We start from the raw sequence: 23,447 nt of genomic DNA, 5'->3' as shown, positions 1-23,447 counted from the left end.
CAGAGCGAGTTGCTAGATACTCGCATAGTAGGGGAAAATGTGTACTATAAAGCTCTGCCCAGCAAAGCTTTTTTCCTTTTTTTTGTGGGGGGTGGGGGTGGGGACTCCCTAATACTATAAGCAGTTTGTCACATAGTTGATGTGACTCATGGCTTCTTCAATAGCTGATTTTCTGGAAGCAGATCACCAGGCCTCTCTCTGAGGCACCTCCGGTGAACTAGCAGGCGCAGTCTAGTGCGTTGACTATTTGTATCAACCAGGGACTCCCCAAACAGCCATGCAAATACTGTGAAAAAGAGATCATCTTACAGATTTAATGTAAGGATTAGATGCAATGACAGCAAGCACGCGACAAAAGCTTGATAAACGTTAGCTATTTTTTGTGTTCCAAACGGGCTCCTAAGGCACGGTGGTTACCAGTTCGCACCTAGATGACTTGTGGCATCCAAACGATGGGCTTGCTCAGTGGGGCGCCCAGGAGCCCCCTGCAGCAGAGCTCCCCACAAATGGTGTAGCGTTCAGATTCAGAAGGGACAATGCTTCCTAATTCGGTGATTCGCGAGAGGCTTGCGCATCTCGGGGTGAGAAATGGAGGGCCGGAAACGTCACAGAAGCGGGCGGCCCTACCGGGGGCCGGCTGTCTGGACGAAAGGGGCCACTAGACGGACCTCCCAGCGAGGAGCGGACGCCTACTGTGGGCGGGGCCCGTCCGCGCGCGCCGGACCACGTGACGCTGACCCACACCACGTGACCGGGCAGCTGCTTGCCCCGCCCCTCCCCTCCCCCACAGCCCCGCCCCCTGGTGGCTCCGCCCACTCCCGCGCTGCGCGCGCTTCCGGTAGGGGCGGAAAGCGGAAGTGTGGGCGGGGCCAATGGGGCGGGCTCAGGGAGGTCCCGGGAGGATGGAGCAGTGAGCGGGGTCGGGCGGCTGCCGGCAGCGCCATGGAGACGGTACAGCTGAGGAACCCGCCGCGCCGGTGAGCGGGCACTCCCTCGGAGGAATGGCGCCTGGGGGGGGGGGCGTGGGGGCAGGGGGGGCGCCGGCTGCGGGGGGAAAAGGTCTGTGGGGCGCCTGGGGCGGGGCCACCTGACTGCTGGGCGCACTTGAGGAGTCGGGGGTGGGGTGGGGGCAATCGGTGGAAAGTGGGGGTTCGGCGAGGGAGAGCACGCCTTGAGCACGCTAAACTGGGGCACAAGTTAGGGAGAGCACTTGCTGAGGGCGACAGCCGTCCGGGGGCAGGCTCCCCAGGAAGACCGACTGGGGTGGGCAGTGGTGGGTGCCGAAGCAGCGGGAGAACCCCAGACGGGGTTTGTGGACGGGGTCGCTCGGCTTGCTAGAGGAGGAAGGCGGGTGGGCGTTCCGACCCCGGGGATCCCACGCGAGCAACTCATCTGGGGAGGTTCTGGGAGGGGAGAAGTTTTGCGCTTCAGGCGGCGAGGAAGTGACAGGTGTGGGGGTCTCGCTGGGGGACGGGCTTGCAGGATTTCCTCCAGGAGGGTGCTCGGGGGTGATGTGCCTAGTCGCTCAGCTGATGATGGCTTCTTGCATTCCTGAGGCTGGCGTGCCGCCCTCTCCGAATCCCCTCAAAAAACCCGTCATGGGGAGGCGGGGGTTAGAAAAGAAGAGGATATTTTCAAATTGGCCACACTGAGACCCAGAGGAGGTGAGGTCCAGTTCTAAGACCCTGGGTCTGGGTCACTGGACTCAGCCAGGCTGTGCCTTTATTTTGATCTCCACTGAGGCGGTCAAGCTCAGGGAGGGGTCAGAGCCTAAAAGGTCTCAACTCCAGAGTTTGGATGCAGTTGTATTGTTGGTTTGGTTCTGTGGTCCATCATGGTGGACTTTTGTTACTCTTTTACATCCAGAAAAAAGTGTGTGTGTGTGTTTGGGGGGAGGTTAGAGCGAGTCAAGACTTCTCTGAAGTGTAGTGTACTTCTCCTTCACAGCCCTCTCTAACTTCCTGCAGCAGAAAAATCGCTCAAGTAGGAAGTGTGCAGGGCGTGGGAGTGCAGGGGCAAGGCAGAGATGCAGGGAGGCCGCTGGGGCTGTTGCTGCATGGCGCAGTTGCTGCATGGCGCACCAACACGGCAGACTCAGGATCCACTGAGCACCTCTTTCCTAAGTCAGAATCAACTCCAGGGCATTGCTTGAGTTTTATTTTTACTCTTTCTACACAAAATTTGACATGGGCTTTATAAGGGGGCTTCACAAAGTTCATGAGGAAATACCTTTTTTTTCATTCCATTTTCCACAATAAATTGATATTTTTCAAAAGCTCAATCTGCTACCCCTAGCTATGATGACCATGACAACACACAAGTCCTTTCTGAAGCCTCATCTTCTGTGGTTTTACTTGGAGGGGGGAGGGTAGGGAATGCAGTAGGAGGATTCTGACACACGTTGGGTCGAGGCCTTGTGGAGAGCGCTTTCTGTGCCTTTGGTGGACTCATCAGAACTTGCTGACATCAGAACCACAGTTGACCTATAAAAATGGTCTTTTCAAATAGTTCCAATGAACTCGAACTCCTCTGAATCTGCCCCACAGTCCCGTGAAGTGGCTATCTCACTCCCCCGATTTTACAGATGATAAAACTGCGGTGCAGAGAGGTTAGGAATTAGCTGTTGAACCCATGGCCAGTAAGTGGCAGAGCTGGGCTTTTAATCCAGGCAGTCAGGTCCAAGATCCATGCCCTTAACGCCTCACTCTCCTGGTTCACTGGAAGAACCCCTGCTCCCCCAGGCCGTGTGTGTGCACGCAGATATTTGCAGTAGTACCCTACCAAACCAAAATTCACTGCCACGGGGTCATTGCTGACCCTACAGAGCAGGGTACAGCTGTCCCTGTGGATTTCTGTGGATTTCCCTTGGAGAGGCTGGTGGTTTCAAACTGCTGACCTTGCGGAGCACAGCCCAACTGGTACCTCCTACACCCACAGGGTTCCCCAGTTATAGGTGCATGTTGGTTATGCTTTTCTGAATTAGTGCATTCTTCCTCCTTGAGAGTGAGGCCTTGGTTTAATTGAAGAGAGGACTCGGAATCTGAGTTTTGTTTCTCCTTTTGCTTTTGTTGCGTAATCTTGGACGAAGCCTTGTTTATGTTTTTTGACATGGGCATCCTGGACGTTTTGGACACCCCTCCTCCCCATTCCCCACCCTCCCCCCTCCAAGTAAAACCACAGAAGATGAGCCTTCAGAAAGGACTTGTGTGTTGTCATGGTCATCATAGCTAGGGGTAGCAGATTGAGCTTTTGAAAAATATCAATTTATTGTGGAAAATGGAGTGAAAAAAAAAGGTATTTCCTCATGAATTTTGTGAAGCCCCCTTATAAAGCCCATGTCAAATTTTGTGTAGAAAGAGTAAAAATAAAACTCAGGCAATGCCCTGGAGTCGATTCTGACTTAGGAAAGAGAGGTGCTCAAGAGTTCCACTGCCATCCAGTTGATTCTGACTCACCGTGACCATGTAGGACGGTGGAACTTCCCCTGAGATTTTCTGAGGCTATTACATCTTTTTTTAAAAAATTATTTTATTGGGGGCTCATACAACTCATCATAATCCATGCATACATCCATTGTGTTGAGCATATTTGTACATTTGTTGCCCTCATCGTTCTTAAAACATTTGCTTTCTACTTGAGCCCTTGATAACGGCTCCTCATTTCCTCTCCCTCTCCGCCCCCTCCCTCACAAACTTTTGATAATTTATAAATTATTTAGTCATATCTTACACTGTCCGATGTCTCCCGTCACCTACTTTTCTGTTGTCCATCCCCCAGGGAGGGGGTTATATGTAGATCCTTGTAATTGGTTCCCCTTTTCTATCCCACCCTCCTGGTTTGGCCACTCTCACCACTGGTCCTGAAGGGATCATCTATCCTGGATTCCCTGTGTTTCCAGTTCCTATCTGTACCAGTGCACATCCTCTGGTCTAGCTGGATTTGTAAGGTAGAATTGAGATCATGATAGTTGTGGGGAGAAAGCATTAAAGAACTAGAGGAGACTATACATCTTTATGAGAGCAGAAAGCCTCATCTTTCTCCCTTGGAGCACCTGGCGACTTTGAACTGCTCATCTTGTGGTTAGCAGCCCAAAGGCCCCGTAGAAAGAGGGGTGGATATGCATAACTAAAATCAACCTACAGGAGATGTTTAGACTGTGCCATTTGAAAGACCAATATTTAGAAAAAAGACTTCCTGTTTCAAGATAAAAAGGGTTAGCGAAAATGAGGGCAACCAACCAGGAGTTAGATTGATACAAAAACCACAGCAGTGGCCTCGCAGATGTCAAAGATGGTGCAGGACCAGGCACAGTTTCTAAGTGAGGTTGCCGTGAGTTGGAGCTGACCGATGGCAGCTGCCACCACCAGGAGCTCTAAGTTAGGAGACAAGTCTGGGGACCCTGTTTGATTGCTTCATAAGCGCCCTTATTTGTGCTTGGAAAGATGCAGGTGTCTTTTCAAGAGATTCAGGTGGTCTACAATTCCAACCAGGGATAGCCACTCCGAGGCCGGAAATGCTCTTTGTGGTTAGCACTTTGAGTTTGTGTGTGTGACCGTGAGAGCGAATGATTCCAGGTTAAAGCAGGCATCTGATGCGGGAGTTCCTGACTTTAAAAAGCGAGTTGTCACTAGAGAAGGAAGGTGCAGGGCCCATTCCTGAGATGCTGGCCACCTACCTGGTCATCTGACTTTGAGGAAGAGCACCCGTTAGTATAGGGTCCCTGCAGGTCGAGTGGGCCGTCATGTGCCTTTCTGAGCCTAAGACCTGGGGAAGTCCCATCTGAAGCTGCAGCCTCAGTGTCGGGCTGTCGAGGCTGTCGCGCTTGTTCCAGGAAGCACACGGTATCTTCCATCACTCGAGCAGGCGCTTGGCAGAAGGTTTTCCATAGACAGCTTCTTTGTAGGTGAAACATTGTCTTGAAAAAAGATGGTTGATGAAGGTCCATTAGTCCATTTAGCAAATAGATAGTCACCACTGTCAAGCACCCGAGAGATGTAAAGGTCAGCGTATTTAAACAACCCTGGACCAAACACCCGCAAACGAATCCCACTTAGGTTTTTATAAAGGTCTGCCCGACCTGTCGTATCAAGGTTGCGGGCCCAAGTGCTATCAGAGGCTCGCAGCTGCTTCTCTTGTGCCAATGGCAGTTTCCTTTGTTAGGCCGTGGCTTCTGTAGTCGTTGACATCGTGAGTTTTGCTTTTTGTCTGTATTTTTCAAGAGTAGCTCTGGATAGGAACACATCTGATCTTCCTTCCTATATAAACTGTTTATAAGAACTTTGCTTATACTTGAGAAATGAGGTATTGTCCATTGTTTAGACAGTGATAGTTCAGGACTTCAAACAAACAAACCCCAACAATAAAAGCTAGCCCCAGGTCTGGGACTGCTGAGATGTTTCTCCTAACTTGGGTATGCACAGGCATTTTGGTTCTGAGGTTCGGAAGAGGAGTCTCATGTCAGCCGCTTGTGTTTGGAAGCAGGGAGTTTTTAATGAGGTCATTGGAATTTAATTTTTAAGACCTTTTGATTTTTCAAAGGTCAGCCGAGAGTTTTGTGGCCTTCATTTTCGAGTTAAGGCAGTTAATGGCTTGGAGAAGTTCTCAGTTCCACGAGTAAGTACATAGTCCTTGATATTTTAAAGATCCTGTTAGGATTGCCCTTTTGCAATCAGTGCTTCCTGGGAGGTACACTTGAAGGGCTCAGGTTTTTTATCTGCCCTTCTGGTTTTGCCGTTGCTTTTAGGGGAAGGTACACGTTCATCGGTCTGTCTCTCTCTGTGTGTATGGACACCACACACACACACACACACACACATTTTAAATCCAAATCTTATAGGGGTTGGTCTTGTCCAACTGATTTAATTTTTTTTCTATAAAGCAGTCTTCAGTGTGACTACTTCCATATTTCACCATTTCCTGAGCTTGCTTTTCTTGCTCTTTGTTGTTTCAGGAAGCCATTGTATAGGACTCACACACACACACACACACACACACACACACACTCAAATACAGTAACGGCGAATCTAGTTTTTCCTTGGGCTTTAGTTTCCAGAGGTCCTCAAGCTATATCTGTATATAAAGTGTATGACTTCCCATCTTGGTTATGATTCTCTAGCATACGTTTCGGACAGCCACACTCCTTTAATCCTTGGGGACGAGTCAGCAGTCTGGGACTGCTCGCCAGAGAGGCTTTGCGAGACTTTGAAAGTCCCAACTGCCTAGTTGTTTCTCACTTTCGATCCTGTCCAAAGGTGGACGTTCCACTTTTTGTTTCTGTGCTACCCATAAAACACACTTCTTTTTTTCCTTCCTGAAAACAGTAGCAACGTATTCTTTCAAAGTTCTTGAGGCCACAAGTTCAACCCCTCTTTTGCCGAAATCAAGATATTGGCAGGGCCTGTTCCTTCTGGAGGTTGTAGGAGAGAATCCATTTCTTGCCTCTGCCAACTTCTTTTTTAATCATTTTATTGGGGGCTCATACAACTCTTATCACAATCCATACATGCATCGGTTCTGTAAAGCACATCTGTACATTCATTGTCCTCATCATTCTCAAATCATTTGCTCTCCACTTAAGCCCCTGGCATCAGCTCCACATTTTTTCCCCGTCCCTCCCTGCTCCCCCCTCCCTCATAAACCTTGATAATTCATAAATTATTATTTTGTCATATCTTACACTGTTCGAGGTCTCCCTTCACCTACTTTTCTGTTATCTGTCCCCCAGGGAAGAGGTTATATGTAGATCCCTGTAATCGTTTCCCCCTTTCCACTCCACCTTCCCGATATCACCACTCTCACCACTGGTTCTGAGGTTTTATCTGTCCTGGATTCCCTGTGTTTCCAGTTCCTATCTGTACCAGTGTACATCTTCTGGTCTAGCTGGATTTGTAAGGTAGACTTGGGATCACAAGGGAATAACAAGTGATCCAAATCGGTGGTGAGGAGGGTATAGGAGGCCTGGTAGGGCTTGAGCAAGGGCAATGTAACCAAGAGGAATTACTGAAACTCAAATGAAGGCTGAACATGATAGTGGGACAAGAGGAAAGTAAAAGGAAATAAGAGGAAAGAGCTAGGAGGCAAAGGGCATTTATAGAAGTCTAAATAAAGGCATGTACATATTCAAATATATATATGAGGATAGGGAAATAGATCTATGTGTATATATTTATAGGCTTAGTATTAAGGTAGCAGATGGACACCGGGCCTCCACTCAAGTACTCTCTCAATGCAAGAATACTTTGTTCTATTAAACTGGCCTCTTCCAACTTCTGATGGCTGCCAGGATCCCTCTGCTTGTGGCTGTATCACTCCAGCCTCCGTCTCCTGGGTCGCTTTGCTGCTCCGTCTCCTTCCCACTTTGTGTGTGTGTGTGGTTCGCATGCCAAATCTCTTTCTCTGCATCTCTTATTTTCTTTGGGGGAATTTATCTATGATCTACACACTTTGATAAAGTTACTGAAATTTAGCACATGGAGAAAAGGGTATTGTGTATCTTCTTTGGTCTCCTGCCCCTGCCTAGGAGTTGATTCATAATTAGCCTTCTTGAAGCATCTTTTTTTCTTGAGAGAGAACTCTTGTCACTTTAGTTCACGGACTCTCAAATTTAAATGGACATTATAAGTTATATCTAATGCTCGAGTCTCTTTTATAGAAGCTCAGGCACAGAGTGATTTAGTTTCTGTTTAAAATCCTCAACAATGGAAAGCTGTTGCTATGTTGTTCGGTGCTGTTGAGTTGGCTCCGGCCCATAGTGACCTTCTGTACCACAGAACAGCACCCTAATGTTGTGTCCCACAGCTTCCTCCCAATTGTTTGTGTGTTGGAGGCCCTTGTTATAGCCACTGTGTCAATCCATCTTGTATAGGGTCTTCTGGTTTGTTTTTTTTCTGACTCTCTACTTTATCGAGCATGATGTCTTTTTCTAGGAACTGGCCTCTCCAGAGGACATGTCCAAAAGACCCAAGACAAAGTTTACCATTCTTATTTTAAGGAGCAGGCTGGCTATACTTCTAAGACAGATCTGTTTGTTCTTTTGGCAGTCCACTGTACCTTCAATGTTTTTTACCAGCACTGCAAGTTCAAGTAATGTTCACATGCATATGGGCCGATGGGAAATATCATGGCTTGGGTCAAGGATGGGAGCCCTGATGGCTCAGTGGTTATGTGTTGGGCTGTGGTACCCAAGGTCAACAGTTTGAAACCACCATACACTCAAAGGGAGAAAGGGGGGGCTTTCTACTCCTGTAAACAGTTAAAGTCTCGGAAACTCACAGAGGCAGTTCTACTCTGTCCCACAGGATCCCTGTGACTCAGCATCGAGTAGATGGTAGTGGGGTTGAATCAGGTTCACCCGAGTCCTCAAAATAACACCCTTGCTTTTTCAACACTTTAAAGAGATCTGTGCAGCAGTTGTACCCAATGCGACGAATGGGAAGTTAGAGACCTTTCAAGGTAGTCTAAACTATTGTTGGACAACTTTTTGTTGTTAGAAAACTCTTACATAAGGTGAAGCTCTTTGCAGCTCTCCACCCTCTGGTCCTGATTTTACTCCGCAGGTAACCTAGAGGATGTGTCATCCTTCCAGAGACCAGCCACCAACTTCTCTAAAAGTCTCCTAGCTTGCTGTGCGCTGGTGAAGACTTTGTGGAGAGACCTTTCACTGCTGGTTGTAAAACAGACTAGTCGCTAGCAAGCCAAGTGCATCTGTGTGTCTCTTTCTATTCACAGGCAGCTGAAGAAGCTGGATGAAGATAGTCTAACGAAACAACCAGAAGAAGTGTTTGATGTCTTAGAGAAGCTTGGGGAAGGGTGAGTATGTAGAAAACAGTAGACCAGTTGGCTGCAGTGTCAGCTCGCAGGTGTAAGAAAGGGAAGGGGAGTGTTGCCTGTCATGTTGGCTGCTGGTGGGTGGGAGGTAAAATCTTCAGCTGGACACGCTCCCTCCCCATCTCTGCTTCCCACAGAATTCCAGATTTCTCTTCCTTTTCACACCAGGGACCATCTGTTGTTCTCTGCCCTCCAGAAGGCATGGCTTGAAAGATTCAGTCTCTTTAAAACATTGCACTTAATAGATTGTAATTCATTTCTAAATTCATCAGACCTTTTTATTGGCTACTCATAGCTTCTGATTGTTTCAATAAAAGAGAAAGTTTCGTACCTTAATCAGTGCAGCTCTGTGAAATATAATACATCTGTTAGCATGGTTCCAGTGTTTCTGTGGGAGCCCAGACCCTCGGTGGGAACCAGTGGACTTTTGAGACACAGAGATATGAATGAGTTCATAACGTATTGATAAAATGATACTGAGTACTGGGCTGCCGGTGTCATTGACTTCTACAATAAAATGAAGATGATGTCCGAAAGGTTTTGCACTTTCCCTTGCCATCCTTGTGTATACTTTTTTGTCTTCTGTAATGACCAGGAGATGAAATATTAGGGACTTCCTTCCTTTATTTTAAATCATTTTGTTGGGAGCTCATACAACTCTTATCACAATCCATCCATTGTGTACAGCACATGTGTACATTTGTTGTCCTCATCATTCTCAAAACATTTGCTCTCCACTTAAGCCCTTGGCATCAGCTCCTCATTTGGCTTCCCATTCTTAAGATTTTTTGGGGGAGGGTCTTGTTGGCTTTTAATTTTTGAATGAAAAACATCCATATGCCTCAATATTCAAGAAATATAAAATACATATAGTAAAAAAATTGGCCCTTCAATGCTCTCTTTTTGTCTCTCTCAGCTGCCCCAGAACGGCCACTGTAGCAGTTTCTTGTGTCTCTTTAATAATTTTTGTACAAACAATAAATAAATGGTGTGTGTGTGCGTGCGTGTGTGTGTTGTCTCCCTTGGGTATATTGTTAGTTAAAGTCCTGAAATACTTGTGGCATAGTGCTTACACTTTGGGCTGCGATTCTCAAAAAAGTCCTGAAATACATTTTAAAAATCTATTGTCTGATAACTGTAGCACCAGCTCTTTTACTTTGTTTAGATTATTTTTGTTAGTGTTACTCTACGGTCCCTATGAGTCAGCATTGACTTGGTGGCAGTGGGTTTGGGGGTTACACCTAGTATGGCTACACAATCATGTTCAGCCTCATCCTGGATTCCACGAGACCGTTTCTGATGGATTACCTCTCTGTAAAAAGCACAAGTCCATGTTTTTTTTAATAAGTCGGGAAAATGCCCTTTGGAATCAGCAGAGAAGGGCAGCAGAACCTGCCGCCGGCTGCGCTGCCAGAAGATGAGCGGGGCCAGTCGGAAGACTGCCAGGCGGCCGCGCCACTACCTGCCGCCGGCGGCGCTGCCAGAAGATGAGCGGGGCCAGTCGGAAGACTGCCAGGCGGCCGCGCCACTACAGGTACGGAGAAACAGCAGCCACGCTCCAGCGCTTGCTTGCCATTTTCAGCTTTCGCCTGAGATCCTTGCTGTTTGCCTCCACGCCGTTGGTCCAGGTCCCTTACTCTGTGACAGTGCCCGTTGTAGGCTCTCCTAGAAATAAGGCCAAGTGGTCTCTTTAAATTGTAATAGAAGTGTATTCCAGTGCCAAAGAGCATGAGCTCCAGAGTCAGGCAGACATGGGTTCACGTCCTTGGCCTACGGTTAATTAATCATGTGAACTTGAGCAAATTGCTTAATATTTCAACGCCTTACTCTCTTCGTCTAGAAAGTAGAGTTACTGACGGCGTCTTACCTCACAGGGCTGTGTCAGTCTTGCTTGAGATAACGGGGTGCGAAGTACTTGGCACATGCTTAGCACATAGCAAGTACTCAGTCAGTGGCAACAGCTATTACTTTGAAGTGGGGCGACCGAAGCATTTTTCTGATGTCATCAAGCCACATCAAAGAGAAATCTTCAAACTTACAGTTTGTTCAGGTGTTCCCGTGGGAAGTTCAGGGATGATTTGGCTTGGGGATATACCAGGAATATAATGTATGGAAAAAGTTAGCTGAATTACAGTTAAAAAAAATTTTTTTTTCAAACTTGTGTTTCAGATCCTTGGATGTTTCGGTGTGGAACTTGGACCTTTCCCATTAAGCTACCACCATCAGGGAGAAACCAAAGCTTCGATCTTCCTTCCATTCTGTCACAGGATAGCCCTGGCCCTGAAAAGCGAGGCTGACTGTTCTGTGGCTCGGATAGCCAGGTGCCTGTCATCCTGAGTCATGAACTCGAACGGGCGTCCCTGCACGAGCAGAATCTGGAGGAAGGCCTGCACTGGAAGCCCCTCTGCATGCAGACAGCCACGGCACCCTTCCCTTGCTCTGGAAGATGAACGGCTCGCGAATCCTCTCTGACTGGTGTCTCTTGATAGGAGCTCTGTCTAGAGGACTTGGCTGGACCCCGGAGACTGCGGTCACTCTGTGTTTTGGAGAGACTGTGTGGATGGGTCTCCGGCGGCAAAGTTGGCTCAAGACCAGGAAAAGGGGAGAGCACACGTAGAGTGTTTTTGCATCGGCTCTGGGACCTTATTTATTCTGCTACATTTATACTTACTTTTAAACATTGATTTTTTAAAAAAATCACAACAAAAACAAGCATGTGCACAGTGTTTTATAACTTAATCTCTCCTTTCTCATTTAGCCATGTCAGCAATCAGATGAGCTGTGTATTGTCATTATTCCCATTTTACAGAGGAGGAGGTTGAGGCCCAGGGTGTCTAGGTTTAATTTGCCCACGGTTTCATAGCTAGAGATGAGCAGCATTGCTAAGTCTCATGCTTCACAAAGTTTGTGGAAATCTGGAATGAAAAGATAAAGCGACATTCCTATGAAGTTTTGGAAGCCCCCGAGTATCATCTAGAAAGAACACTGGACTCTTGCTTTGTGTGGCTTGAGCGAGGCACTTCCTTCCCCACCATCGTTGCTCCTTGCCAGTTAAGATTTATTGAGTCACTTAGTTCTGGTTGTGGGGAGATGGGTCTTAAGGGAATTGCCCAGATGTGAGTGTGGATGCTGAAGTCTGCCACCTTCAGATGATGTAAAGCAGTGTGAACGCAGGTCTGTGTGTGTTCTTAGGAGCTCTCCCAATTGCTGTGTTCAGTCCACGCAGAGACTTACACACATACACACAGACACGATTCCTCCCCCCACCCCCCAAAAAAAAACCCACCCAGAATTGCACTGGACAGAGCAGAGCTTTCATAGTAAGCACTAGCTCAGAGCATCGAGCAGTTTGCTCTGAGCTAGTGCACTCAGTGGCGTTGCCTTGGAAAGTTCTCTGGTCACAGTGAATTTTATTGTAAAAGCAGCTTCGCTGGAACCTGTTTTTTTTTTTTTTTTTGTGATGGACAATTTAAGAGAACGGCATGCGACTAAAATTCTTTTTCCTGCTTGAGAAAAATGCCGCAGAAACTGTTGCGATGTTGAACACAGCTTACAAGGACAGCGCTATGGGAAAAACTCGAGTGTATGAGTGGTTTTTTCATTTCAAAAAAGGCGAAGTGTCGATTGATGACAAACTTTGTTCTGGACATCAGTCAATTTCCCGAGCAGACCAAGATGTGAACTCTTAGTGCACTTGGACTTCGTTCTGTCAGGTCAGACTGTTAATCAAGTTTTCTATTTAGAGGTTCTGAAAAGATCGCGTAACTATGCTACAAAAATAAAGGCCTGATTTGTGGCAGACGGGGGGCTGCTTTTGCCTCCATGACAGTGCACCTGCTCCCACAGCCAGCTCAGTGCCAGGTGCACCAGTTTTGGGCAAAACACAGTCTTCCTCTTTTGCCCCATGCACCTTCCTCCCCTGACTTCGTTCTGTGTGACTTTTTTTCCACGAATGAAGAGGGGCATGAAACGACAGCGATTTGATGAGGTAGAAGAGGGGAAGAGAAAAATGAAGGCGGTGATGACAGCCATCCAAGCAACTGTGTATGAAAAATCTTTCCAAGAATGGAATCGCAGATGTGACAATTGTATTACGTGTAATGGAGAGTGCTTTGAAGGTGATAAGGTTGTTTTGTAAAAAACTTTAAATGCAAAACTTTGGGGGAAAATTTCATTTTTGGGAGGGGTACCCCCTCTTTATGTGTGTGTGTGTGTGTGTGTGTGTATTATTTATTTTTTTCAGTGATGAATAGTTCGCTCAGCCCAGAGCTAGGAAGACACACCCAGCAGCGACCCTATAGGACACGGTAGAACTGCTCTTGTGGGTTTCTTAGGCTGTAACTTAAGGGGAGCAGAAAGTCTAGTCTTTCTCCCTGGGTGTGGCTGGTGGCTCTAGCTGTTGACCTTGCAGTTACCAGTCTGAGCTTGACCCACCACACTACCAGGGTTCATTGGATCCAGTCACACTGCGTTTCAATCCTAGACTGGCCATTTATGTGACCTTGGCAAGTCAAGTAACCTCTCTCAGCCTGTGCACACTTATATATGTGTAAAATATGGACCACGGGTCTTGCTTCTCTATTTTTTAAATTGGTAAGGATGCACCAAGGTGCTGCAGTTTCCAGCAGATAGTAGGCATCAGGGTGTGGTTGCTACCACTGATGGTTTTATTAACAAATGTCCTCATGTCCGTAAATATCTTGGCAGGGTTTTTCCCTCCCCAAAGTGCAACTTCAGTTTTCTCAGTTTTACAAGTTAGAGCTAACTATACTTAAATCAAGAGGTGGTGCTAAAAATGCTAAAATTATTTTTTGGGGGGAGGGGATATTTTCTTAATATACAATTGCTCTTTGATATAAAGCTTTTATACATAAAAATGTTAAAATTCATTTACGCACAAATGTCTTCTAGTCAAACCTGTTTGAACCTGTCTGCAATCGTGGATGACTGCAGACAAGTTCTTCCAGGGATGGACATGCCTTAATCTTGTTAGGTGCTTTAAAAAGATTTGGGTGGGGGTGGGGGTGGGGTCCCATGAAAGCAGCTCCAAAGGGCTTCCCACAGGAGCTGCTCGGCCGTTAAATTCCAGGCAGAGAGGTCTGCTCCAAAGGTTGCGGTGTCTGTTTTTGGAGATTCTTTGGGGTCATTTGATAGATTTTCCTGAAGGACACAGGAGCTCAGGAACTTACTAGGAAGACGTCTTAAGAATACCGGAAACTCTTTTTGAGAAAAAGGCCAGGAATGTTGCACTGAGGAATTTTGTTCCTTCAGGACAGTGAACCTTCTCATTCAAGGGCTGTCCTGTGAGAATTGACTTGGGAAACCTTAGCCCATCCACCGTACAGCCCTTCAGACTCCTCTCTGTTCCCCAAACTCAGCACTTGAAAGGAAGATGATTTGAGTGCCTGGTGGGTGTGGTGTACACCCCAGAGCACAGGCTTCGTCACCAGGGAAGGGGTGAGAGCCAGAAGCACTGCTCTCAGCAGTGAGGAGCTCAGGTGGAGGAGATGTAGGCCAACTGTGGCTTCACAGTTGGATGGTTTTGTTTAATAAACCCACACCAAACTCACTGCCACGGAGGCGTACCACCTCATAGTGACACCTCCCTCTCCCTCCCCATGGGATTTTGAGACTTAACTGATTATGGGAGTAGACAGCCCTATCTTTCTCCTTAGGAGCGGCTGGTGGTTTTGAACTGCTGACCTTGAAGAAAGATCATAGCCCAACTTGTAACCAGTATGCCACCAGGGCTCCTGTCGTTTACTAAAGGTTTCTGTGATTTTGCAGCAGTACTTTTGGACTCACTTTTGGATGCATATGTACTAGGTACTTTAAAAGTTCTGGGAAATGGAATCCAATGAGCATGGAATTTTCCCGTCAACGTTTTGAAGCCCCCCTCGTGTCAGGACTTGAGGGTCCTAAACTAGGACAGTGAATGGGGTCTTGCCTTACTTGACAAATGCTCTCCTTCCCTGGATTCTAGGTCCTATGGCAGCGTGTACAAAGCTATTCATAAAGAGACGGGCCAGATTGTTGCTATTAAGCAAGTTCCGGTGGAATCGGACCTGCAGGAGATAATCAAGGAAATCTCAATAATGCAACAATGTGACAGGTAAGGAACACACCTGGTTTACTTGGGAGAGAATGGGGTTTTGTATTCCTTTCCCGGGCTTGGTGGAAATACACTCTAGAGATTTTGTAGAAGAGGAGTCTAATGTTACCATGTTGCCTGGTCTTTCCAGAAAAAAACCCCGAAAAGATGAACCCCCTGAGGCTGCAGGAAGAACCGTTTAGCGCAGCGGTTCTCAACCTGTGGGTCGCGACCCCTTTGGGGGGTCCAACCACCCTTTCACAGGGGTCACCTGATTCATCACAGTAGCAAAATGACAGTGAAGAGGTAGCAATAAAAGTAATTTGTGGTTGGGGGGCCCCACACCTGAGGAAGTGTGATAAAGGGTGGTGGCATTAGGAGGCTGAGAACCGCTGTGTTAGCGCTCCTTTCTGCAGAAGCCCTCTGCAAAGTGGGAAGAAGAGGCTGAAGGTGGTGCTTGCTTTTCCCCTGATAACATCTCTTTAACTTTGAGAAAACATTTCTCCCGAGACAGCAAAGGAGAGAGAATTCTGATGTTCTGAATCCTTGAAGTGTTGGAGTATTTAATAGATTTATGGAGAGTGCTTATGCTATTATTAACTAGTTTGCATTAAAAATATATATACTCAGGCTAGGAATCATTTTTTTTTTTTTTTTTGAGGAACTAAGATTTGTTAGATTCTGAAAGCAGGAAGTCAGGCAAGAGACAACCACAGACAAGCACGTGACCTGTGCCGTCACTCCTTGACAACATGGCCCGTCTCTGTGATGGTGCAGGCTTCCTGCGTGCTCCTGAGTACCTGCTACTTCGAGGGGGGAGTACCAGCCCTGAGGAGTCGGCGGGGCCTGAGAAGGCCTTGTGCTCCCAGCCTTGCATCCGTGTCCGTTCTTCAGAAGCCCTTTCAGTCAGCAGAACAATTGGGTACCCTGGTTTGTTCAGCTTCAAAATTAGGGCAGGAAACTTGCCCAGGAGCTCTCAGTCTCGCAGACTGTAAATGCAGTCATTTTTATCCCCTGATTTCCCAGTTCATGTCTCTTAGGTCACTTACACCCCCTTCTCCTTGTGAGAGCGACCAGATCCAGGCGCCAGTTTTCCTTTTCCTTCCAATGGACTCGATTTCCACTTGGCAGATTGGGACCGTGGCACTTTGGATAGACTACAGAGAGCTCTCTTCCCCAAAGGGTGGGCTTCTGTCTCTAGTCACAGATACGTATGAAGCTGCTACTCTGTGGTGGACACTGAGGATTGCCCCTCTCCTGCCCTCCCTCCCTTCCCCCTCCTCCAGAACCAGAAATGGAGGGCAGAGTCTTGGTCCTCAGAGGGTCTATAGACTCACTGGACAGACCAGGTGCATGCATGCACAGTAAAGTCTAGTGGGCAGTACCGGCTGGCTAACGCTCACTCTGACAGTAAGTTCCTGAAAGAGGCAGTAAGTGCTGCAGGAGCTTAGAGGGGGGCAGGAGCTTAGAGGGGGGCAGGAGCTTAGAGGGGGGACAGCAGCTGTGGTGATCTGCACCCTAACAGACATACTCCCCTCTCTCTCCATTAACATTTTGGGTGTGCTTAGGCGCACACAAACTTCTGACCCCCTTATCACTGACATGCTTCTCCAGGAGGAAGGAGCATCCGAGTGTCCAAGGGGATGTTCACATCTGCAGCTATTATGCAACTTTACTTTGATTTGATAACCGTCCAGCTAGTTAGAGCTGGCTCCTCTGGGCTGCAGACTTAGTTTCAACTGGACGCCCAACTTTTCATTGCCATTTCTTCTTGGTGCCCTTTTAAAAAATATCTCATCGAGTATGAGGCTTAGTTTGTCTTTGGAGGTGATTACAGTGTGAATTTTATTTCTGAATATAAAATTCATATGGCATCTTGGAGGAAACCATTCAATTGGTTTGTTTAACTATGTTTACTAATTTGTAACCTGCTTTTTTTGTTGTTAAAAAGGATATCTTCTCATACTTATCTGGCAGGGGCGATACCGTGATCATGAAGGTGGTTTTCCCAGGGTGAGGCTTATCCATTGCACTCTGGATGTGCTGACCCCTGTGATTTCCCCAATTGTGGGAAACTCGACTGCATAATTTGTGGGAGTGGGGGACTGCGTTCGCACTCTCCCCTGAAGAAGAAGAAGAAAAAAAGATATCTTCTCATGTTAACTCTTCTGTAATGTTTTTCATGAATTCATGGTAATTTAATTATGTGGTTATATTGTCATTTCTCCCTAATGTTAGACTTATATAACGTACTAAATTCTCATTTTTATAAACAGCACTATGACAACAACTTCTTTCTGAAAATGTAAAATTCTTAGGAAAACAAATTTTGTTAAAAATGCTGGGTTACGGGAGGGTGGGAAGGGGAAAATGAGGAGGTGAAACCAAGGGCTCGTGTAGGAGGAAAATGTTTTGAGAAGGATGATGGTGACACATGTACAAATGTGCTTGACATACAATGGATGCATGTATGGATTGTGATAAGACTTGTACGAGCCCCCAGTAGAGTGATTTAAAAGGAAAAGAAAGAAAAGAAATGCTGGGTTAAAGGACTTAAGTATTTGAGCTTGTATGATCGATCATTTGGTTATTTAGTGCCATGCAGCAAAGTGGTATTATTTTGCATTCTTAACAGGAGGGCATCTGTCTTCACCTTGAGTTTGAATTGATCGTTTGAGCTGAGGAGTGCATTTGTGTGTATTTAACGTGCGTTCAAGACAGGTGTTTGTAGTTGCTTTCACTAATCTGCACCCTGCCTCTCTCTCTCTCTCTCTCTCTAGCCCTCATGTAGTCAAATATTATGGCAGCTATTTTAAGAACACAGACTTGTGGATTGTTATGGAGTACTGTGGGGCTGGCTCTGTGTCTGATATCATTCGATTACGAAATAAAACGGTAAGCTTGCTTCTAGAACAGCCCAGCTGAGCTAGTGCCTCTACCATCCTCTTTTCTCTGGGCATTGATTCATGAGTATCCTACTACTACCTCTTCGGAGCTGGGGCTGTCCACCGTCCCCATTCCCCAGGGCCTTGCTTGCCCCCACTTTGAGCGTGGACCTCTCCTAGATACAGCAGCTGTGGCACCAACCCCGTTTGTAGCACCTGCTGCTTATTTCCTCCTTTTAAAAAATATATAACTTACTTTGAATTTCCTTTTTGCGTGTGCATGAAAAGAAACAAAGAATATACCATTTCCAGAAATTTCACACATAAAATTCAGTGACATTGTATATGCTCTTCAAGTTTCTGAGCATATTACTTGCTGGAGAACAATTGACTATTAAATCAGCAGTGAATTTTAAATGCTTACATTAGGAATTGAATTTCTTTACACATCCAGTGTGTTCACAGCTCAGTGCCCTCCCTACCCTATGCTGGGAGCGCAGAAAGTTACAAACTCAGTTAGTAGCTGAAAGTTGGCAGTTCAAACCCACCCAGAAGTGTCACAGAAGACAGCTCTCAGCGCTGTGAGCTAGAATTGACTCCATGGAAACCAACAACAACCTCCTCCATCTAAGCACTCAAACTCTGAAGCCCAGCTGAATCATTAATCGAAGGATAAAGTCGTGAAGAAAGCTTATTTGCTGTTAACCTGAGAGCTGGACTAAGAATTCAAAGCCATGGGCTTGATTTCTCAAACTCTGTATATTCACTTATTCCGGAAATATTTCCATATTTCCAGTGTACTCTTCTAGGCCCCGCAATGGGTTGTGCCTTGGGCGGCTACCTGCAGTCAGCAGTTCCAAATCACCAGGCACCTCTGGGAGAAGGGCTCTCTCCTCCTGTCAAGAGTTCCAGTCTCGGACACACATCTACAGGGGCAGTTCCCTACCCTGTCTTATAAGGTCACTGCCAGTCAGAGTGCCTTCTGGCAGTGAGTGAGCTTTAGTTCTCGGCTGAGGGCTTCAGTAACAATTCAACAGTGACCCTCATGAGAGCAGACTTTTTGATAGGACAACGAAAAAGCACATTAATGGTAACGGTGCAGGCTCTGAAGAAAACCAGGCAGAGTGACATGATGGCAGTGCCAGAGTACCTGGTAGGAAGGTCAGTCAGGTGGCAACATTTAAGCTAAGACTTGACCCTGAAGAGAGTGTTTTTAACCAGTGCCAAGACCCTGAGCCTGGGCATGGTTGGCATCCAGAGACTAGAGGGTCCCGGGCCAGGGGAAGCTGGTAGAAGATGAAGATGGAGAGGAAGCCGTGGTTGGCTCGATTATGTTGGGTATGGTCGACCATGAACATGAGTTTAAATTTTATTCCAACCAGCCCGGATTCTAGGAGCCCAATGGATAAAGCACTCAGCTGCTAACCCAAGGCCATTGCTTGCCCCCACCAGCAGCTCTGAGGGAGAAAGAGGTGGCATTCTGCTTCTGCAATGACGTACAACTTTGGAAATCCTGTGGGGGCTGTTCCCGGTCCTGTAGGCTCATTATGAATCAGAATTAACGCAGTGTCAGTGTGTTTTTGTTTTCTTTATACAAGTACAAATACTGCATGTATACCAAGTATCCCAACCAGTCCAAGCACGGCTTGTATATTCATTGTAAAAGGTATACAAGCTCAGTGAACCCGCAACAAACCAGATGCCGCCGGGTGAAGAAAAATACGGTAGGACCAGGGGTAGAGATGCTGGGAATGGACGGGAGCTAGGCCAGGCCCACCTGGATGCTTTTAAAGAGGTGACATTTGGGTAGAGATAGGAAGTAAGGGAGCAACTTGTAGAGATGTCTGGATGAAGAGCATTTTAGGCCGAGAGAAAAGCAGGCAGAAGGGTGGGCCCGAGCTTGGAGTGTTGGAGGAACTGCAGACGTACCAGCCCGGCAGGCACAGGCTGAGCAGCGTGGAGAGCGGTGGAAGATGAAGTTGCAGAGGCAGGCGGGAGTTAGAGCGTGAAAGGCCTCAGAGGCCTACTACGGGCTTTTCTGAGTGACTGAGGAAGCCTCTGGAGGGCTTTGGACAGCGCTGCCTGGGGCTGCTGGGTGGAAGTGGGGCGAGCAGTGTGGAGATGGTGAGAATTGTTCAGGCCAGTGGTGGCTGGAATCAGGTGATAACACTTTGAAGCCAGTCAAGATGACTTGGAATTGACCAGAGCAATGGGAAGAAGGCTTTGACCTTTAACAGAGCGAGGGGAGTCTTGGGGAAGCGTGGGCGGGAAGGGGTACGGTAAGGTGGTGGTAGAAATAAAGTTTGATTTTGACACATTATGCTTAGGATGCCGGTTAGATATCTAGGAGGAAGTGCTAAGTGGGCCGATACACGATTCTGAAGAGATCTGGGCTGGAAACAGAAGTGGGAATGGTCAGCATATTGATGGTGTAAGCCACAACTAAGAGTGGTCCACAGTCTGAATGAGGACGTATTTATGTTTGAGGAAAGTTGTTCTCATGTGCTGATGTAATTGGGTAGAATTTGATCTCATTTTTCTTTTTTCTTTTCTTTAGTTAACAGAAGATGAAATAGCAACCATATTACAGTCAACACTCAAAGGACTGGAATACCTTCACTTTATGAGAAAAATACACCGAGATATCAAGGCAGGAAACATTTTGCTAAACACAGAGGGGCATGCAAAACTTGCAGATTTTGGAGTAGCAGGCCAGCTCACAGTAAGCAAAAGTGTTCCCCATGTTGATCACATGCAGCACTGTCTTGAAGTTAATTGCTTGTATGTTTTCTTTCACTAGTAAAATATTTGATTGATCATGTTACTGAAACAAAACAATGTGGACTTTTTTTCTTTTTAAAATCACTTTATTGGGGGCTCGTACAACTCTTATCACAATCCATCCATCCATCCATTGAAACAATGTACATTTTTATCAACAGAATCCAAAAATGCTGGTAGGATACTTGTTTATTTTTAATCATTTTATTGGGAGCTCTTACAGATGTTGTAACAATTTATAATTCAACTGGTAGTTTATTTTAGAGCTACCAAAGGTTTTCAGATCACGATGTGCATGTTTAAAATTAAAATGTAAGACATGATAAAGTAGAAGTTTAAATTTGCTTGAGCTAGATCATCATGTTATAAAAGGAAGAACAATGAAATTCGTTCTTTTCTTGAATAAGATAGGACATCATTTCATTCAACTCCTGACCATATTTGAACGTTAACTTTACTGAAAACACTGCCCATCACTGTATCTAGAATACCAGACTCTTGATTCTCCCACTGTCTCAGTGGTGGGTACATGGTAATGAAAACCCATTTTCAGCTCACAAATCTAGAATTACCTGATTTTGTAAAATGGGTAAATATATCTTAAAGTAATTGAGAAAAAGTTTGGGGTAGGTAGACACTAAAATTTGTAAGAGCAGATGCTAAGTGGTTTTTCTTGGATAGTAGAAATGTATATATGCATGTGTAATTATATACATGTATACTACTGTATATAAAATGATACACAGCATACACAATAGTGTATCATTTTATGTATACAGTGGTATAGGTGTGTGTAAAATGATGTGTGTGTGTACAATTGTAATTCATAATAACCCTATAGGACGGAGTCGAACTCCCTCGTGAGTTTCCCAGGATATAATCTATACAGAAGCAGAAAGCCACACATTTCTCCTGAGGAGTGCCTGGTGTGTTCAGACCACTGACCTTTTGGTTAGCATACGGTGCTCAACCATGGTGCCACCAGCATCGATGCCTTTGAATTCCAGTATTGGCAAAGATTATTGACAGTACCATGGACTGCCAGAGCACAAACTTACATCTGTCTTAGAAGAAATACAGCCAGAATGCTTATTAGAAGCAAAGATGGTGAGAGTGACTCATTCTGGACACTCATGACAAGAGGGACCAATCCCTGGGTAAAATCGGTGTGCGGTGCCATGGCAGCCCTGTGCCAGTAGGTCCCGCTCCAGCCCCACAGTTCTTCCTGTGCTCGTGCCCGTCCTTGTAGCCGCTGGGTCAGTCCGTCTCCTCGCGGGCCTTCCTCTCTTGCTGCCCCTTTGCTTTACCCAGCATGGTGTCCGTCTGGCGCTGGTCTCTCCTGACCTCATGTCCCAAGTACAATAGGTCAGTGAACGAGAGGATGACCCTCAATGAGCTGGACTGAGTGTGGCGACTGCCGTAGGCTCCAGCCGCAGTGATGGTGAGCCTGATGCAGGACAGGCCCGTTTCATTCCGTCGCACGTGGAGCAGGTGTGAGTTGGAACAACGTGGGCACGTAGGAGCGACAGTAACGTTGAGGATCTTTTCCTGTGCTTATTGGCCGTTTGCCATTTTGGGGAAATGCCGATTCAAAATCTTTACCCAGTTAAAAGATATATTTCAGATACAAGTCTTTTATCACCTATATGATGTGCATAAATGATCTCCCATTCTGTGGGCTTTCTTTACAGTCTTAATGGTGAACTTTGAAACAAAAGTGTTTAACTTTGTTGGTATGTCCAGTTCACATGTTTTCTTTTACGTGGTGTCATACTTAGAGAATTGTTACCTAATTTAAGATCCTAAAGGTTTATTCCTGTTATTTTCTGAGTGTGTTTTTTTAAACTCTTACAGTTAGGCTTGTGATTGCTTTCAAGTTGATTTTATATGTAGTGTGAGGTAGGGATCTAATTTCATTCTTTTGTATGTGGAGATCTAGTTGTTTCAGGATCATTTATTGAAGATTGTTGTTTCTCCACTGAATTGTTTTGGCATGCTTGTCAAAAATCAACTAACCCCAAATGTAGGCGCTTATATGCATGGCTCTCAATTCATCACACTGTAGCTTTGAACTAAGTTTTGAAATAGGGAAGTGTGTTGGTCCGGGTTGACTAGAGAAACAAATCCAGAGACACTCTCAGGTGTGTAAAAGAGAACTTTATATAGATCAATTGTACATTAAGAAAACATCCCAGCCCAGCCCAGATCAAGTCCTTAAGACCAACATTACCCCATATGTCAGTACTAGTCCATAAATTCCTCTCTAGACTTGCGTAGCCATGCAATGATGCTGAAAGCAGGAAGATCACAGGCCAGTGGGTGGAAAGTCTTTTGGATCCAGTGGTGGTGGAAGCATCTCAGGGCTGGTGTGGGTCCCCACGTGGCTCCTCCCAGTTCCAAGGCTCTGGCTGCTTCAATGTAGCTCCACGTGGCTTGTCAGCAGGAAGATGAAGCAGAGAGTGTCTCCTGCCTCCAGGGAGGAATACAGGAGTTCTAGGGTCCTCAGAAGGCCATGCCCACATGGAGGCCTCATTGGCTATGGCCTGATTGACAGGCTAGACTCCACCCCTTCACCAGTCGACAGATCATGTAACTGCCACAGGAAGTGTGAATTTTCAAATGTTATTATTTTTCAAGGTTGTTTTGACTCAGCCTCTTGTATTTCTGTATGAATTTTAGGATCAGCTTGTCAATCTTGTCATAAAAGACCATTAGACTTTTGATAGGGATTGTGTTAAATCTTAGATCCCTTTGGAAAGTATTGCCATCTTAATCATTAAAGTTTTACAATTTATGGACACAGGATGTTCTACCATTTATTTAGGTCCTTTTTAGTTTATTTCAAAGATGTGTTGTAGTTTATA

General features: G+C 46.1%; 1 protein-coding gene and 1 non-coding gene across 2 annotated transcripts in view; both read left to right on the top strand.

Moving 5' to 3' along the window:
- Positions 1-868: 868 nt before the first annotated feature.
- The window catches only part of STK4 (serine/threonine kinase 4), an 82,258-nt gene continuing 59,679 nt past the window's right edge, over positions 869-23,447 (top strand). Inside the window, exons 1-5 of the mRNA XM_075528706.1 lie at positions 869-977; positions 8,728-8,808; positions 14,810-14,938; positions 17,698-17,812; positions 20,360-20,524. Of these exons, the coding sequence (XP_075384821.1) occupies positions 943-977; positions 8,728-8,808; positions 14,810-14,938; positions 17,698-17,812; positions 20,360-20,524 (525 nt within the window). The 5' untranslated portion in view covers positions 869-942. The remainder of the gene's footprint in view (positions 978-8,727; positions 8,809-14,809; positions 14,939-17,697; positions 17,813-20,359; positions 20,525-23,447) is intronic.
- LOC142423671 (U1 spliceosomal RNA) lies at positions 16,880-17,043 on the top strand. The gene has a single exon (XR_012779276.1). It is a non-coding gene; the product is annotated as a U1 spliceosomal RNA (small nuclear RNA).

This window comes from Tenrec ecaudatus, chromosome 12 (assembly GCF_050624435.1).
Source record: "Tenrec ecaudatus isolate mTenEca1 chromosome 12, mTenEca1.hap1, whole genome shotgun sequence".
In the NCBI taxonomy this organism is placed as follows: Eukaryota; Metazoa; Chordata; class Mammalia; order Afrosoricida; family Tenrecidae; genus Tenrec; species Tenrec ecaudatus.
The sequence above is the reverse complement of the archived record's forward strand: the minus strand, read 5'-3'. Positions and strand labels throughout refer to the sequence as shown.